This window comes from Exophiala dermatitidis (assembly GCF_000230625.1).
Source record: "Exophiala dermatitidis NIH/UT8656 unplaced genomic scaffold supercont1.4, whole genome shotgun sequence".
Lineage (NCBI taxonomy): Eukaryota > Fungi > Ascomycota > Eurotiomycetes > Chaetothyriales > Herpotrichiellaceae > Exophiala > Exophiala dermatitidis.
Window position 1 is genome coordinate 743,880 of NW_008751649.1, and position 14,807 is coordinate 758,686.

The 14,807-nt window shown below is 51.7% G+C and overlaps 5 protein-coding genes across 5 annotated transcripts in view; 3 read left to right on the top strand and 2 right to left on the bottom strand.

The window, feature by feature from the left end:
• Nucleotides 1-350: 350 nt before the first annotated feature.
• Nucleotides 351-1,259, top strand: HMPREF1120_04592 (uncharacterized protein; the record flags this gene model as incomplete). Its single annotated transcript, XM_009158724.1, has 1 exon — nt 351-1,259. One exon carries the CDS (start codon nt 351-353, stop codon nt 1,257-1,259), a length of 909 nt encoding a protein of 302 aa, XP_009156972.1.
• A 221-nt stretch (nt 1,260-1,480) lies between these two features.
• HMPREF1120_04593 (uncharacterized protein) lies at nt 1,481-4,016 on the bottom strand. Its single transcript, XM_009158725.1, has one exon. It carries the CDS (start codon nt 3,508-3,510, stop codon nt 2,551-2,553), a length of 960 nt encoding a protein of 319 aa, XP_009156973.1. The 5' UTR covers nt 3,511-4,016; the 3' UTR covers nt 1,481-2,550.
• A 1,531-nt stretch (nt 4,017-5,547) lies between these two features.
• Nucleotides 5,548-8,415, top strand: HMPREF1120_04594 (uncharacterized protein). The gene is made up of 2 exons (XM_009158726.1): nt 5,548-6,625; nt 6,748-8,415. Exons 1-2 carry the CDS (start codon nt 6,224-6,226, stop codon nt 7,150-7,152), a joined length of 807 nt encoding a protein of 268 aa, XP_009156974.1. The 5' UTR covers nt 5,548-6,223; the 3' UTR covers nt 7,153-8,415.
• Nucleotides 8,416-8,467: 52 nt separating this feature from the next.
• On the bottom strand, nt 8,468-10,190 carry HMPREF1120_04595 (uncharacterized protein). The gene has a single exon (XM_009158727.1). It carries the CDS (start codon nt 10,175-10,177, stop codon nt 8,882-8,884), a length of 1,296 nt encoding a protein of 431 aa, XP_009156975.1. The 5' UTR covers nt 10,178-10,190; the 3' UTR covers nt 8,468-8,881.
• Nucleotides 10,191-11,803: 1,613 nt separating this feature from the next.
• Nucleotides 11,804-14,807, top strand: part of HMPREF1120_04596 (uncharacterized protein) — a gene marked incomplete at both ends in the record, with an annotated part of 3,803 nt that continues 799 nt past the window's right edge. The window contains 2 exons of the mRNA XM_009158728.1: nt 11,804-11,940; nt 11,985-13,978. Of these exons, the coding sequence (XP_009156976.1) occupies nt 11,804-11,940; nt 11,985-13,978 (2,131 nt within the window). The remainder of the gene's footprint in view (nt 11,941-11,984; nt 13,979-14,807) is intronic.

A 14,807-nucleotide genomic window follows, 5' to 3' on the forward strand; every position in this document is an offset into this window, starting at 1 on the left:
GAAAAGGAAATAAAAAAAGAGAACCTGTCCTGGCCAATCTGGTAACGCCATAGTCGTACACCTACCAAGTTCATCAGACCCTCAATCGAGCGAATATCGGCGCCGACACAATCCTCGGAAAACCCAGATCTCAACCTCAACGCCATCTACACGAGACTCATTAATTGCCATTCCACACTGTCTCAAAAAGCGTACCCAAAGACCAAAAGATACAACGACCAGAAAGTTAACTGATATTTGACCCTCCAGCTTGACAATTAGGTAGTCGCGGAGCTTTTACAATCAGTCAGTCAGTCTGTCATCCATTCGACAGTATCTCATCTACAATACGATATACAGCATATTCCACCATGCCCACTCCTTCATCGTCAGATCTCCCAGGTCCAACTACAGCTGCAGCAGCTTCGTCTTCAACTCCAACAAGTTCAACCTCGGCCGTCCCACGAGTAGGCGTCGCCGTCTTCATATTACATCCCAACCTCGACATCGACAACCACACAGTTCCAGACTCTACAACTAGCCGAGCAGCACCACCTGCCCAAGATTCCAACAAGTATAAATTCCTCCTCGGCCGCCGTCTCAACTCCCACGGCTCCAACACGTACGCCCTACCAGGCGGCCACTTGGAGTTTGGCGAGACATTTCAAGAATGCGCTGCGCGAGAAGTTCTCGAGGAGACCGGACTCGTACTCAATTCTTCCACCATTCGTTTTTTGACCGCCACGAATGATGTCATGCTGGCAGATCAGAGTCAGACTGGGTCCTCGGACGAAGGCCAGACCAAGACTTCTTATAGTGGTGGGACTACTGGTGCCGGCGAGTCGAAACATTACGTTACGATTTTCATGACTGCCCAAGTCAACCCAGATCCAAACCAAGCCATCGCCGACCAGGACAATGGCAATGGTATCACTGGTAATCAGTCTCAGTCTCAGTCTCAGTCTCGGTCTCACTCTCAGTTTCACTCTCGCTCTCCGTCTCGCGTAAACGTTCGCCTTCCCCTCGCTCGACGCATGGAACCGCATAAATGCGCCGGATGGGAATGGGTCACTTGGACCGATTTGGTGAGATGGGCTCAGCCGCAACTCAAAAGTCGCGTACTAGTACAGCAAATGCCGGACGACCGGCACGGGCAGCACACTACTAGTACCAGAGGAAAAGACGAAGACGAAGACAGAGAAGAAGATATACGACCTCTCTTCTCTCCGATGATTGATTTGCTGATTCAAAGACCGGGTGTTGTGCCGGTCCTCGATTAAGAGATTGGTTTCTTCCATAGCAAGGTACAGTACCGGGTGCCCCGGTGATCAGATGCTGGAAAAGGAAACAACCTACAACGTACAACCGAAAAAACATCAAGTTACGAGAACGAGAACAACAAGACTGACAAACAACAAGTTCCAAGAAGGAGAACAATAGCAAACAGCAACCTACAACCTACAACAACAAGTTACAAGAATGAGGACGAGAACAACAAGAATTGAAGAAAATTCAAAAGGTATTCAGGATTGTCCAATATCCATCTCCATGCATATACCTTACCATACTGCACCATATGAGAACAGATCATACCAGACCAGACTATGTCGTATCATACCCAGACCAGACCATAATATCCTAATTCGTATCATTACCGCCTTTGAACCCTTTTGGTTGCCGTTGGATCCTCCCACCCCTTAACCCTTGACTTTGAGTATACCCGGAACACCACCTCCTCAATCTCCCCTTTTGTCTTCCGTCCCAGACCGGCATACCCTGTCCTGTCCTATCCTAACCTGTGTCTATCACATCTTGGCCCTGGCCATCAGACACCCTATTGCTATCCCCCAATGTCACATAGCACATCACACTGTATTGGCGTAACGCCAAACAAGGAAAATCGTCATTCACATCATGAAATCTCATATTATTTCATATCGTTCATAATACCATTTTGTCTCCTGAAGTTATCGTGTCTGTGTCTTGTTTCTTTTGACGGGCGTGAGCACCCAATGCCGACATGCTGGGGAATGATCTCCGTCATCGTGACAGTCCTCCGTCCGACCGTTTCTCCATCCAGCCATCTGGTTTGAATCATGAGGGGAAAGGAGAGTAAAGAAAAGAAATAAGCGACACAAGGCAAGGCAGGTTCTGTCGTGCCTCAACGAAGCTTGTGTCTGTGATCCTTCTTGATACAGTGTTTGCTCCACCGCAGCGAAATCTCGGTGAAATGAGATCACCAGTGGCTCCAACTAATCGGTCGTCATCAATCGGCATATTCCCTGTTTTGTTTTGAGAAATCCATAAATCGTATAAAGAAAGGCTGTAAGGACAGTATTTGTCTTCGAAGAGCATGAAGAGCTTGAGTTGAAACGAACCACACTCATCATGTCCAATGCCGACAGCAACAGTGGCAGCTTGATGAAGGTGAGCAGGTGCTGCATGGATTGGCAGAAGTCGTCGTGCCCAGTGTGTCTGGCAGCATCTTCCAAACCAAACTAGGCGGTGAACAAAAAGCCACAGCTATTTTGATCCATCAAGGCAATACGACGACAGTCATGTCCATTCTGCTCATCGCAACATCCGGGGCGGGCCAAGTGAAGGCTCAACGCGAGGCTCGAGGAAGCACGGAATCTCGGGTGCCACCTGCATCCGGTTCTGACCTGAGCTGCTCCCCGGAGGATATTGCTCGGAATGAGACAAGCGATATTGGTCTGGACTTGGGGTGTATTGCTCCGCTATGGACATTGGAGCCGAGTCCGTCACTGGCATTTGAAGTTGCGCCGGAGATGCGGGCTCCTGGTGTGGAGATGGTCTGATAGCAGCAGGTAAGAGTGGCTTTGGGGTGATGGGCTGAGGGTCCTGCCTTTTATTCCAGGGCCGTGGGCCGGACGAAGAAGTCGAGGAAATACTCTTGTTGTGATCTCTCTTGGTCTTTTTGTTGGCCGAGCGAGGAGTCTCGTCTCTGTATTTGGGAGAGGGGAGCATTTCATCGGGATGGGGACCTGGTTGCTGTTCCATGGTAGGTGTGACGGGTTGATGGTATGATGGGGTCTGGGGTGGCTGTTGATAATGCTGTGGTTGTGGTTGTGGTTGTTGTTGTGGTGGCGGTGGCGGTTGTGGTTGTGACGCTTGTGACTGTACCAGTAGTTGTAGTTGTTGCAGTTGTTGTGGTGAATATTGTAGGTCGGGTCGCCAGAGATACTGCGGTTGGATCTCTGGTTTATACCGTTTCTGGGCGGCTAGGGATTCGGGAGTCCATTCCCGAGGAGCAAACAACTCTCTATCTCTGTGGCTTTGGCACTCCATGGCACTGGGGGAATTAACATAATAGGCAGGACAGGGAACGAATGGTTTCCTCCGAGATATATCCTCTGCGAAAGCTCGTTGATAGGCTTTTTCGCCGTAGGGGTCTTCTGATGGGCTCCTGGGTTCTTTGGCGAGGTGCGCTTTGTATCCTCTCTGGTTCCATGGGTGCTCGGGATCCGCAAGACTATAGCCAAAGACGTGGTCGACCAGATTGTTGACCATGTCTTCCGTTGGGGACTCGGCCAGGTTGGCGGCGGACCTTAGATGCGCCGCCAGAGTTTCAAGGTTTGGAGCCTGATCCTGAGGATCGGGCTGAACGTCTGAAGCGGATGGGACAGCTCAACAAGGACAATAATGTCACTGGTTGGCGATATCAACAATAATGAATGGGGTGCAGACGGGCAAGGGTCTAGAAAAGACCTAGGGGACTGCTTTTCTGATGATAGTGGGTGATCTGGGTTTATTGAAAACTGGGGATGAGAGCCTCAAGCGGTCGAAGAGCAGAGCAAGTCGAGTGTATCTATAGTAGTGAAGCATTGATTGCAGTGCAGTGTTGATTGAATTGAGGGCAGCGAGTGCAGTGGCAGTGGGAGAGAAGAGGGGCGGGAGCAGCCGAAGAGCGGAGCAGCCAAATCTTATTATTATGTCTTTTGGAAGTCAGGTATTTGGTGCTTGTAGTGCTGTTGCCCGCCGTTCAAGTTGCCGTCGACAATGTTATAGGGACGGCTGGCCCCCTGTAAGCACGGTAGCAGTGGCTTGAGAGACGGGCGGTTAGGGGAGGGCACGCCTGGGATTGCTATTGGCTTCCTTGGAACCAGCTCGCCAACTGAATGGTCAACGCCCGGGATTCAGCCACCACAACCGTACCACTACTGGCAACGCCTGGGTCAAGAATCAGTGGTCGGAGGCCGCCCTGCAGCAGTGTGTCCCGGCTGATTCTGCTACCCAATAGAACTCTACGATTTGCTCGGTTTGTGGCTTTTTGATAGGACCAAAGTCCTCTCAACCGAGAGCTCGACTAGAATCTGCAAAGCCCTGGCACGACGTGCAGGTCTACTACCCCGGGCTTTCGCTGGTCACCTGGAAGGTTGTGCTGGCGGTGGCTGGCCGAGGGGCCACATCATCTACAACATTTGTAGACTGTTGATGCCCGATAGGCTCGATGCGATCGAAGGAAGGACAAACTTACAACAGACTCGCCCGGCTTTTCGCCTTCCCCTCTCCACACACACAGCTGCAAACCCAAATTCCTTGAGTTTTTGACAAGTCCGACGTCTCGTTATTTATTAGTATTGATATACTACCCTGGACCCTGGAGTCCACCATAAGGCTGGAGCATCCCCATCTCAGAACAAAGTGGTCGTCCATCATTGCAGCCATCAGCCGTTTGGTTGTGGTGGGGGACTTTCAAGAATCTCGGACACGCCTGGGTGAGAGTCGTTTTCAGCTCGTATTTGACACTGCAGCTGCTTCACCGCAACATGCGGCCAGCAAGCACTCTCTTGCATCAACCTCGTATTTGACTGTGCAGCCTGCTCTGCGGCCACAGCCAACCAATGCCCATTCGTGTGACGTCCGGGGCGATTCCTGCGAGGCCTTGACAGCTCCGGATGACTTCTTCGTTTACCGAAATACTGGCACTGACGAGAGTGCCGGGGCGAACAGCTAGAACATCGGGATTCGGTTGGATTCTCATCGGCGGATCAGCGGATCGAAGCTCCAGTTCAACCCAAGACAAATCCCAAACGATCCAACCCCTGTCCCCTTGACTGTCTCCCCGTTTCGTCCGAGAAGGTGGGCGGCCAGCGGCATCCCCGTACACTGGCACTGGATGGGCAACAGTACGTTGTAGCAGGATGGACAATGCCGCCCAATCATGAATATTGCCCACGTCTCCTGGCAGAGTGTTCAGTATCCGCAGGGGAGAGCCAGACCCTATAAATCGGCAGGACTCTTCATACCAAAGATCTGCTTGGTTTGTCTTACTCGAGCTGCGGGTAATGAACCTGAACATGTGGGTGAGAAGCTAGGCGGGACTAGTAGATGCTTTAACTCTTCTCGCCTAGTCTCAGCTCTGCCCATTGGCTCTCAGGCTGGCGGTGGCAACGGGTCACAGGCTAGTGGCCACCATGCCCGTTAAGGACACTTTCGGCTTGTAATTCTGCGGCTCTGATTGGAGGCTGCGGGCTCCTTATCAGCACGCACATCTTTGGCCGCAAAAGGTTCTCGCCCGTCTCCAGTTGCAGTGTCAGTGGCAGTTGGCAGTTGGCAGTTGGTCCTACGTACGCGACTGTCTCGGTGTCGCATGTCCATTTCTCTATCTCTCGCCGCTCATCTCCCTCCTATGAGGCTGTTGGTGTCCTGTTCAAATACTGTACCTCTTAGGTGCCTCTTCTATAACCGATGTCTGTATAGCTGTATACTCAACAGCCGAACCAATTTACCCCTGAACAACACCTCCCTGATCCCAATCTCTCCTCCTTTACAAGGCTTTGCGACTTCACCGACTGTACCACCGTCCTGCTCCTGTCAACCTGACAACCAACCCCCACCTCCCACGCCGTTGACAACCCTCAGGATTCAGCCCTTGAATTGCATTTGTTTGATTGCTTCTTCTTCTTTCTCGGGATTCTCAAAAGACCTAGCCGGACTTGGCCTCTTCTCGTTTAAGATCATTTTCGGTACCGATCAACTGGCTTTCCGGGGCGTCTGTGGTCCGAAGGGTTACACTTCCTCCGACCCTATTCTCGTCACCTACTACATTGAGCCCGGGCCAACGATAACCCTCAACCATCTCGGCCACGCTGTTCTGCCTCTTCGTGGCGCATACATATCTCCTGCGTTCGCTCAATAGCTGTGTCTGTGATGCTTCTGCTATAAGCATCGCTTTCCTGTCCCAGCACCACCTCAACATTCGACCTAATTGTACAGAAAGATGGCCGCCAACTATTCCACACAAACCTACACCATCCCTCAGAATCCGCAGCTTTATGCCAGCCAACAACCATCTCCCGCGAACTCGGCATCTCCCACCTCGCCCCGAATGCACGAACACTTCCAGCAACATGCCCCGAATCCTTACAAGCAGCTACGGCCCCTGAAATCGCCTCTATACGTCCCTGCGGCGTTACGGCCAACAGAGCACTTCTCGGGTGCCTCGCCCATGACCCCTCCGAAGAGTCTGCACGGTTCGTTGGACAATCTCCAAGAGAACGAAACACAGCCTGTCACTCAGGAAACAGACTATCCCTCCGACTTCGAGACGTTCAACCCCGACTGGGTGCAAGAGGAAGAGTTGGGTGAAGTTACCGGCCCGCCAACAAAAGAACACTGGAAGGCAAGTTGATAATTGGGCCAACATGGTCTATTGCATGTATTTGCGGTTCAACTGCATACATACGGACTCCCCAACCTCTATCTTCGAACCATGCGCGTACAAAAAGGCTAACTGCCATACAGCCCGACGAAGCTTCGCCGACTTGTGACTCGCCTCAATGTCGCTCTACCTTCAACCTTTTTGTCCGTAAACACCACTGTCGTCACTGTGGGCATATCTTCTGCTCCTCGCATACTCCTTATACCATTCCCCTCGATCAGTCCGCCAAATTCCACCCTGACGGCGTCCCATCCAGAGCTTGCGCAACATGCCACCGTCAGTACCAGAGATGGGACACTGCCAGGTCGATCCGGCGCAAGAATAGCCAAAATAGCAAGGAGGAGGGCAATGACAGCGGGCCACCAACTCCTCTCGCGGGACCAGCAGGTGGTCATCGACGGGTGCCTTCGGGCGCGGTTCGTGGCGGGAAACCTGTCGAACAGGTCGCAAACAGTGTGCCCAAAGATTGGCATTGGTCGACGTTTTGAATCGAGGTCACGTGACCCGGACTTTCCGGCCAACCGCACCCGTTTTCTGCATGAAACGAAGCCTCATCCGGCCTCTTGCCCCTGCACATCTCTGCAAGATGTCAGAACTTTGTGACCAAATCGATGGCCTACAAGGATCATCCCGTCAGTTTCGGCTACTACCGGCTGGACACGGCACACTCGACCGGATTGGCTTGTTGTTGCAGAGTGATGATGACTGTCGTTCTTCATCGACAGATTGAGTTATTCTGCCACAACTGTGAATTGATGACCATCTATCCATGCAGGCAACAGCTTGAGATGGCCGACCAGAATTTTGCAACAGTGCCCGGCACGATCCAGCTGAGAGCGGGAATTAGCCGGTATCAACTGGGCACCAATTCTGCCAGGAAGTTCAGCACCAGCCCTCCTGAAAGGGTACAAGGATCCTTGTTGCATGCGCTGCGCATACGCCTCATCAACGTGGCCTGCGCGTATGATTTACCACCCTGCATGCCGAGGCTGGATGCACAACGCTACAGAGATCCTTAAGCAGGCCCCTCCATGGATCCTTCAACGCCCCACGCTTCGAATGCAAGAAAGCAGCTAAAAAGCAATATAAGGTGGGACAATCTTGCATGAAGATACACAGTTTCTCTGAACCAAGCCCTCCGAATTAATTGGCATGTCCCGCACCGCAGGTTGCGTGAGTGGCAGCAACCCCGGTCAAACCAGTCGATACGATATCAGCGGCGAATGGTGTGGATTTTTGGATTTATTGCACTAGATTTGGCGCTCTATACCCCCAAGGGCTCTGTTCTGTTCTGATCCGGTATACTATTCGAAGACGGACGTGAGGTGCGCTCCATCGAGTTTTACAGCATGTTTAGGTTTTTGGTGTTTTGATTTTTCTTTTTCTAGCGATTCAATCCTGCGTGGATATATTCGGACAGAGCATAGATGGTTTAGTCTTGAAGAATCAAGATTTCATTCGTTGTGCGTGTACCTTTTGGGGGGCTTTTGGCGTTTACGGTAGAACAAGCATGGAGTTTGTTAGAGGATTCTTGTGCTATTGATATAGAGGTTCAGGCGGCCGTTAGGCCCGGCAGGAGTCTAGACGCCGTTAATCATAGATACCGATGTTGGTCGGAATAATGGGAGAGATGTAGATTTCTTCCTTGTCACAATGAATGCCGTATCACCAAGAAGGTCCATACGAGAATCCTGAGTTCGGAACCTGCAGTCAGTTTCAATTCAGCACTCGCTGTCACAATGTGGTAGGGTACGTAGTGAGTGATGAAATGTCGCTTGCAAGGCACGATCTCGTTCAAGAAGCTGGGGATAGAAATGGAGAAGACCTAGTATGGGGCGACAAGTACCATGTCAGTGCCTGATATGGAGCACGAGGTACTGTACACAGACAAGACACGTGGGTAGGTAGGTGCACATAACATGTCTGGGGAAATGCATGATTGACGGGCGTACATTGTACAGGGTACGTGAAGTACTAGTACCTGATGGTGATGGTCGATGGACGAACACGTGGATCCTCGGGCGATTGAATTGAGCTGTCCCCGGGGAGGTTTTTTTGGCCATACCTTAACTCAGGGAGGAACAAAGGCTGAGTGAGGTCAGTAGTAACAACAGCCAGGCACAAAACATGGGTCGGTCGGTCGATAGATCCGATTGATTGACTGATTGATTGGATCCTCGTCGTAATCCATTATATCTGTTTTTAATTTTTTTTTCCTTAACCCATCAACTGAGCCAAATCCTCCGGCGGCCATCTCGTCTGAGCAAAGCTCAAACACCGCTTAATACTCTGCAGAAACTTCCTCGTGACCTCATCGGACAAGATATGCGCCTGTTTCCCGGCACTACTGGCATGGAGTTTCTCGCGTGCAGAACGCTCATGAATGCCGACCATGGTGACACCGATTGGCCATGCGGCTTTGCCAATCGATAAAGTCAAATACGCATCGTTGGCCTCGACGTAGCGTCGACGTTGGGCGGCCCGGACGATCTGGCAGATCGGTTCGAGGAGATCGGGTTCCAAGTCGCGGCGCTCGAACCGTCGAAATAAGGGTGTCAAGTCTTTCAGGACTTGTTGGTAACTGCTGGATGCGGCTTTGCCGGACGACGAGGCGCGCACGGCGGCGTCTCGTTGAGACAGCGCGATGGACCATTCTGTCAATACGAGTGTGAACCACGATGCTAGTTGGCGGTATAGGAACTCGTGCTCGGGTGTGTTTGGAGCAGGGAGTGTTGATGACGATGGTAGAAGCATGTCCTTTTCGGGGACGGGTTCGAGCGTCGTTGGGATCGGGCCGTCTGTGATTTTTGGTTTGGTTGCCACAGCCATCTGTGAGGCTTTCAGCCGGCGACGATACCGCTGGAGTCGGGCAGAGTGTGTTTCGTCGAATAGGGTTGCGGGTTCGTTGAGGTCTCGTAGTTTCTGTCGTAGTTCGTCGTCGGGGATGTCTTCTTGGTCTCCGTCGACGGCGGCTGCTGATGCGGAAGGTTGGTCTGTTGTAGAGGAAGATGGTTGTTGGTCATGGTTGTTGGTGTTAGGTGGTGGCAGGTCAGGTAGACCGAGTCGTTTCCTGCGTTTGCGCTCCTCTTCGCGTTCTTGTTCTTCTCGTCGCCGGCGTGATTCTTCTGCTAGTTTTCTTCGTTTCTCTTCGCGGATCGCTTTGCGTTCTGCTTCTTCTTCTTCGAGTTTCCGTTTCTTTGCCGCCCGCTCTGCGCGCTCCGCTTCGATTCGGGCTTGTTCCGCGGCGTAGGCGGCTTGACGGGCTGCTTCGAGTTCGGCGCGCCGCACGTATTTCGTGGTTGTGGTGGAGGCGTCTGGGGTTGGAGAGGGAGAGGATTGTGGTGGTGGTGATGGTGATGCGGCCGGTTTGGCTTTGGCTATCTGTGCAGCCATGAGAGATTTGAAGTCCATCTTTGCAGCATTTGTGGTGGTATGGCTCTGCGGATAGAGAATGTTGCGGCAGTGTTTCTCTGGGATTACGGGAAACGAGCGAGTTGAACTGTTACTGTACATCGGTAAACTGTAGGACTAGGACTAGTTGCACTAGTAGCACTATCCGAGTTTGGTGGAGCATTCGATAACCGCAGTATTTTGTTGGATTCCAACGGCACGAACTCTAATTGCACCACCGACACAGATCAAGTTGATAAACAGTTACTGAGTTCTCCCTCGTTGGCACACGCCTTCCATGCTGTGACCAAGCCAGCTGGCCTTGTCCATCAGCTTTGTTGACCCGTCAGGCAGACCGCGGCCACCACCTCGACACCTGCTTGGCGCGGAAAACTTGCGGTGCCTTCAAATAAGACGCAAGCAGACACCACTTCTTCACTGTCGATAGCCTTCTGGGACGGCGCCAGATTGGTACAGTCCCCTGCTTGGGATTCAATGTCTGATCTGGATTGATGCAACCGCTCTCCAGAGAACAGGAATTGCCTCTGCACCCACAGTGGTCTTCGGACGGCGTCGCTACCCGCACAGCCCCTTCACTGACCCCATCAACTTGAGGGTTGCAAGGTAAATGTGGTGACAACAAACGCGACCGTGGGAGAACTGCTCGCGGAGGTGGATGTACTTCCAGCTCGAGTGGAGTGCTTGAATAGGCCAATGCCGCTGGCGGAATGTCAGAGACCATTGTGCATCGCGATTTCCAAGCCAACTTTACATTCTGGAACAGATGCCGGTGAACGACTTTCTACTCTGAATAGAGGCAGTCGCTCTTGTCGTCCCCACTTCCCCATTTGCCAGAGAGCAAGGAGAAGTGGCGGAAGTGTCAGAATAACACCGACAATTCCCACAATGGGTTCTGCGGTAATCTTCATTGTCAGGAGGCAAGGCATTCAGGCTGCAGGTGCCGTGGCTGCTCCCTGCTCTCAAAGCATTGCTTGAGGAGACGAGGTGTACTTGTAGTCGCTCCCATATGACTGACTAACCTTTGGACTTGAAGACCTCGACATCATCCTGCAACCGTCAAGGTTAAGACAGCAAATTCGGTGTTGGCCATTGTCGAAAGTTCGACATGCTACATCAATCCAGAAAACCAGTCATTGGCGGTTGTCGAAAGTTCGAAGCATCAGCCTCAAATGGTGCATCGGGTCTTCACTGGACTGGCACTTCTACATTAAAGCTGTTAGAGAAAGACCGGACGGTGGGGGCTAGTTTCCCTTTCTTCGATTCGCCGCGGCCGAAAGTTCGCAAGCACTCGGTTGGTATCAGAGCCGTGCCAGGATCTTACCTAGGTAGGTACTAGTGGTGCCACAAGAAGCCAGACCTCATGTGCGCAGCGGTCAACGCAGCCAGGCACCTCGAGCGAACTTTCGGCATTGACCTATCAGTTTCTTTCCCGAGCCACTCTAGTCCCCACCAGGATTTCTTATAACAACCCTTCAACCTTATGTCTCTGCTTTCAGGGCGACTGACGGGGGAAAACACAAGCTGCCGTCTTGGCTGCAGAGAAATTCTCTTTATTAGTATCTGCAACACCTTCCCAAGATCGTGTCCCGGCCCATGGCTTTTGCGCCCCACGTCTGTTCAGCCTGATGTCGCGCCGAGAAGTCCAACATTCATCTGCCTCCAGTCTGAGGTGCACCTACCGCTTGGTTCAGTACTCTGACAGCAAACTGCCACTACCGTTGTTGCAACATGGATGAGAGGGTCACCATCTCTACGGAAACTTGGAACGAGCACAAAGAAAACATTAGATACTATTACCTGAACCATGGTTTGAGCCTGGCCGACGTCCGTTGGCACATGCAATATATCTTCGGATTCTCGGCGAGGTAAGATGCCTGGTTTCGCCAGATGTGTATTAACGAGGTAATAGCGAGCAACAATACAAACGGAAGCTGACACAATGGCGCTTCGTGAAGAACCACAAGAGCTCTACTTACCGTATGATTGGGCACACTCTGAATCGGCGTCGCCTCGACCCGTACTCTGCAGAAGTCCGCATCGGAAACGAGGTATTGAGCCCACAGCGACTCCAAAGACGCCTGAGAAGACACAATCCTCCAACGTTACAAATGCAGAATCCACGAAGTGGTATCGCATGCCGAACCAGCAGCGTCCGTGGCGATCCAGCCTACCAGTCTGCAGGCGCCGTGAATATCTCCATAACGCGAGCGGTTCTCAATCCCGACGCCCTCTCAAGTGAGGCATTGCCTGCATTCCAACTGTATGAAAAAATCCGAAGTCTGTCTTTGAACAGTCCAGGTCCTCGACGACAGCCCTCCCGTATCCGCAGGACACCCACCTTCAACAATGATGAAAGTCCGCCAACCAATCCAGGGGACATATCCCTCACTGTCCATGCTACGCCATTTCCAGATAACAACGGGTACCATGACAGCCGCCTGCTTATCTCGGACGGTTTCGGTGTGGAATCAATGCAGACTGCCGGCGGCCATGGCTTCGACGGCCCCAATACGAATGGGTTGGTCTCCTGGATGATACCCTCCTGGTATCGAGGTGGTTCAGAACGGACATGGGGTTACGTATCAGCGCTCTTCCCCGTTCACGATTCATATTTTGTGCTGGAGGATCTCCGATCGGTGTCAAGCATGTCAGCTCCACAGGCGAATATGGTCGCGATCGGCTATGTCATATATCTGTGCTCTAATGGAGAACCCGAACAAAGACCATTTGATGACTTCCTGGACCAATTGTTCCAGACTGGCATTGAAAGGCTTTTGCGTAACTTTGACTTCATGGACTCAAATTCTCCACCACTTCGGCGCTTCGCAGAGTATCTCCTACTATATGCAGCTAGGAAGGATCGGTGCGATTTACTGGAATTCTTGCAGAAAACCGGAATGGACCTGAGCAGACCCCTCAAAGTGCATGGTCAGATACGGACCCCTCTCCAGGAGGCGATAGTGTACAGGAATGCAGCCTTTTGTAAAAGACTGCTAATCGACTATGGCACCGATAGCAACACTTACTTCGAAGAGGGCAGCGTTCCTCTATACTGGGAAACTCCGAGTAATCTTGCCGCCCGCTATCTGCCTGAAATATTCTGGATTATCCAAAAGAAGCAAAGAACTACCTTTGATCAAGACTTTCCAGGCGCAGTCATGGCAGGCCTCAATGTTGATGAAATCCTCACTTGGCTAGTGCAGGGCGCCGACATCAATGCCTTGGATGAGCGTCTCCGTACCGCTCTCCATCACTCCATTGAGAAGGAGGATGTCTTGCTTGCGAAGTTTCTACTCAAACATGGTGCACAGGTCGATGGGTGGGGCTCCGTTGCCCTTGAACAGATGCTTGCAACTGCTGGTGACATCGCATGCCTTATGGTGAAATTCAGCAAAGTTCCATCTCCTTGGTCACTAGCAGTAGAAACAGGAAATGTTGAACTCTGTGAAGCTTTGCTGGATGCAGGATTAGAAGTTCTTCTGCTTCCTATGGACCGGTTCGCCAGTGCCTTGGAAACTCTCCGCGAAGGAGATTGGCACCTAGGTGACTGGTCATTTTTGAGGAGGCCCCGAGCCTACATATCTCTCTTGGAGTATATATCGAGCGGCAGCCGTACAGAAATTTCACAAATGTTGTCACCACTTCTATTCGCTGTATGTGCGGGCAACCGTCAAATTGTGGAGCTTGTGTTGGAAACAGGAGCGAACATCCACGAAGCGACTCATGACCTGTGGTTTACACCACTGCAGGCGGCCAGTTACGGGGGAGCCGTCGATATTCTGTCTGTTTTCGTCGGTGCTGACGCTGATATCAATACTCACTCGGCACTTCAGGCTGCAGTCTTGGGGGGTCACCTCGATGCGACCAAGTTCTTGCTGGAACACAAGGTGGACGTCCAGCTGCGTGCGCCGAAGTGTTCGGATGCACTGCGCTTCAGGCTGCTGCATACAAAGGTGAAGAAGATCTCGTTCGACTTCTGTTGTGCGCCGGGGCCGATCCAAATGCCCCGAAGTCAGAGAAGTTTGGATACACAGCTTTGGAGGCGGCTATTCGCGCAGGAAGTCACTCCATTTTTTGGACTCTTATCGAGGAAGGAGCAGATTCAACAGTCACACAGTGGCGTGAGAATCCACCACTCCCGCAGTGGGATGGAAGTGGACCATCCTACATCGATCTACCAGTCCTATTCGACAGAAGACTAAGAGATCTATACGCCAGATGTCTACCACACCCATGCTACAGCAATCTGGTGGCACTGGTGATTGTAGCCACTGAAGGACGCATGGATCTCAGGCAAAGGCTACTTGAACTTGGGGTGAGCATACCTTCTTGTCTGACACCCGGGTATCTCGCGCTTCATGAAGCAATATCATCAAGAGCCGCGGACCCATGCAAGCCATCCGGATGTGAGCTAGACGATGAGACTTTAGCTACACTTTCTAAAGAGGCCGTCTTCAACCAACCTATACTGACAACAGCATTGAGACTATATCTCATGAGGAATCGGTCTCCAGAATTATCGATACTGGAACGGCTTTGCGACCTAGGAGCAGTCCTAGATGGGTTCTGGGTTGACGAATCACTTCTTGAAGCAAGCCTTAGTGGCGATCTTAACTGTGTGAAGTTTTTCTTAGAGCATGGAGCAAACGTTAATGGAAATGGAGCAAACGTTAATGGAAATGGAGCAAACGTTAATGGAAATGGAGCAAACGTTAATGGAAATGGAGCAAAC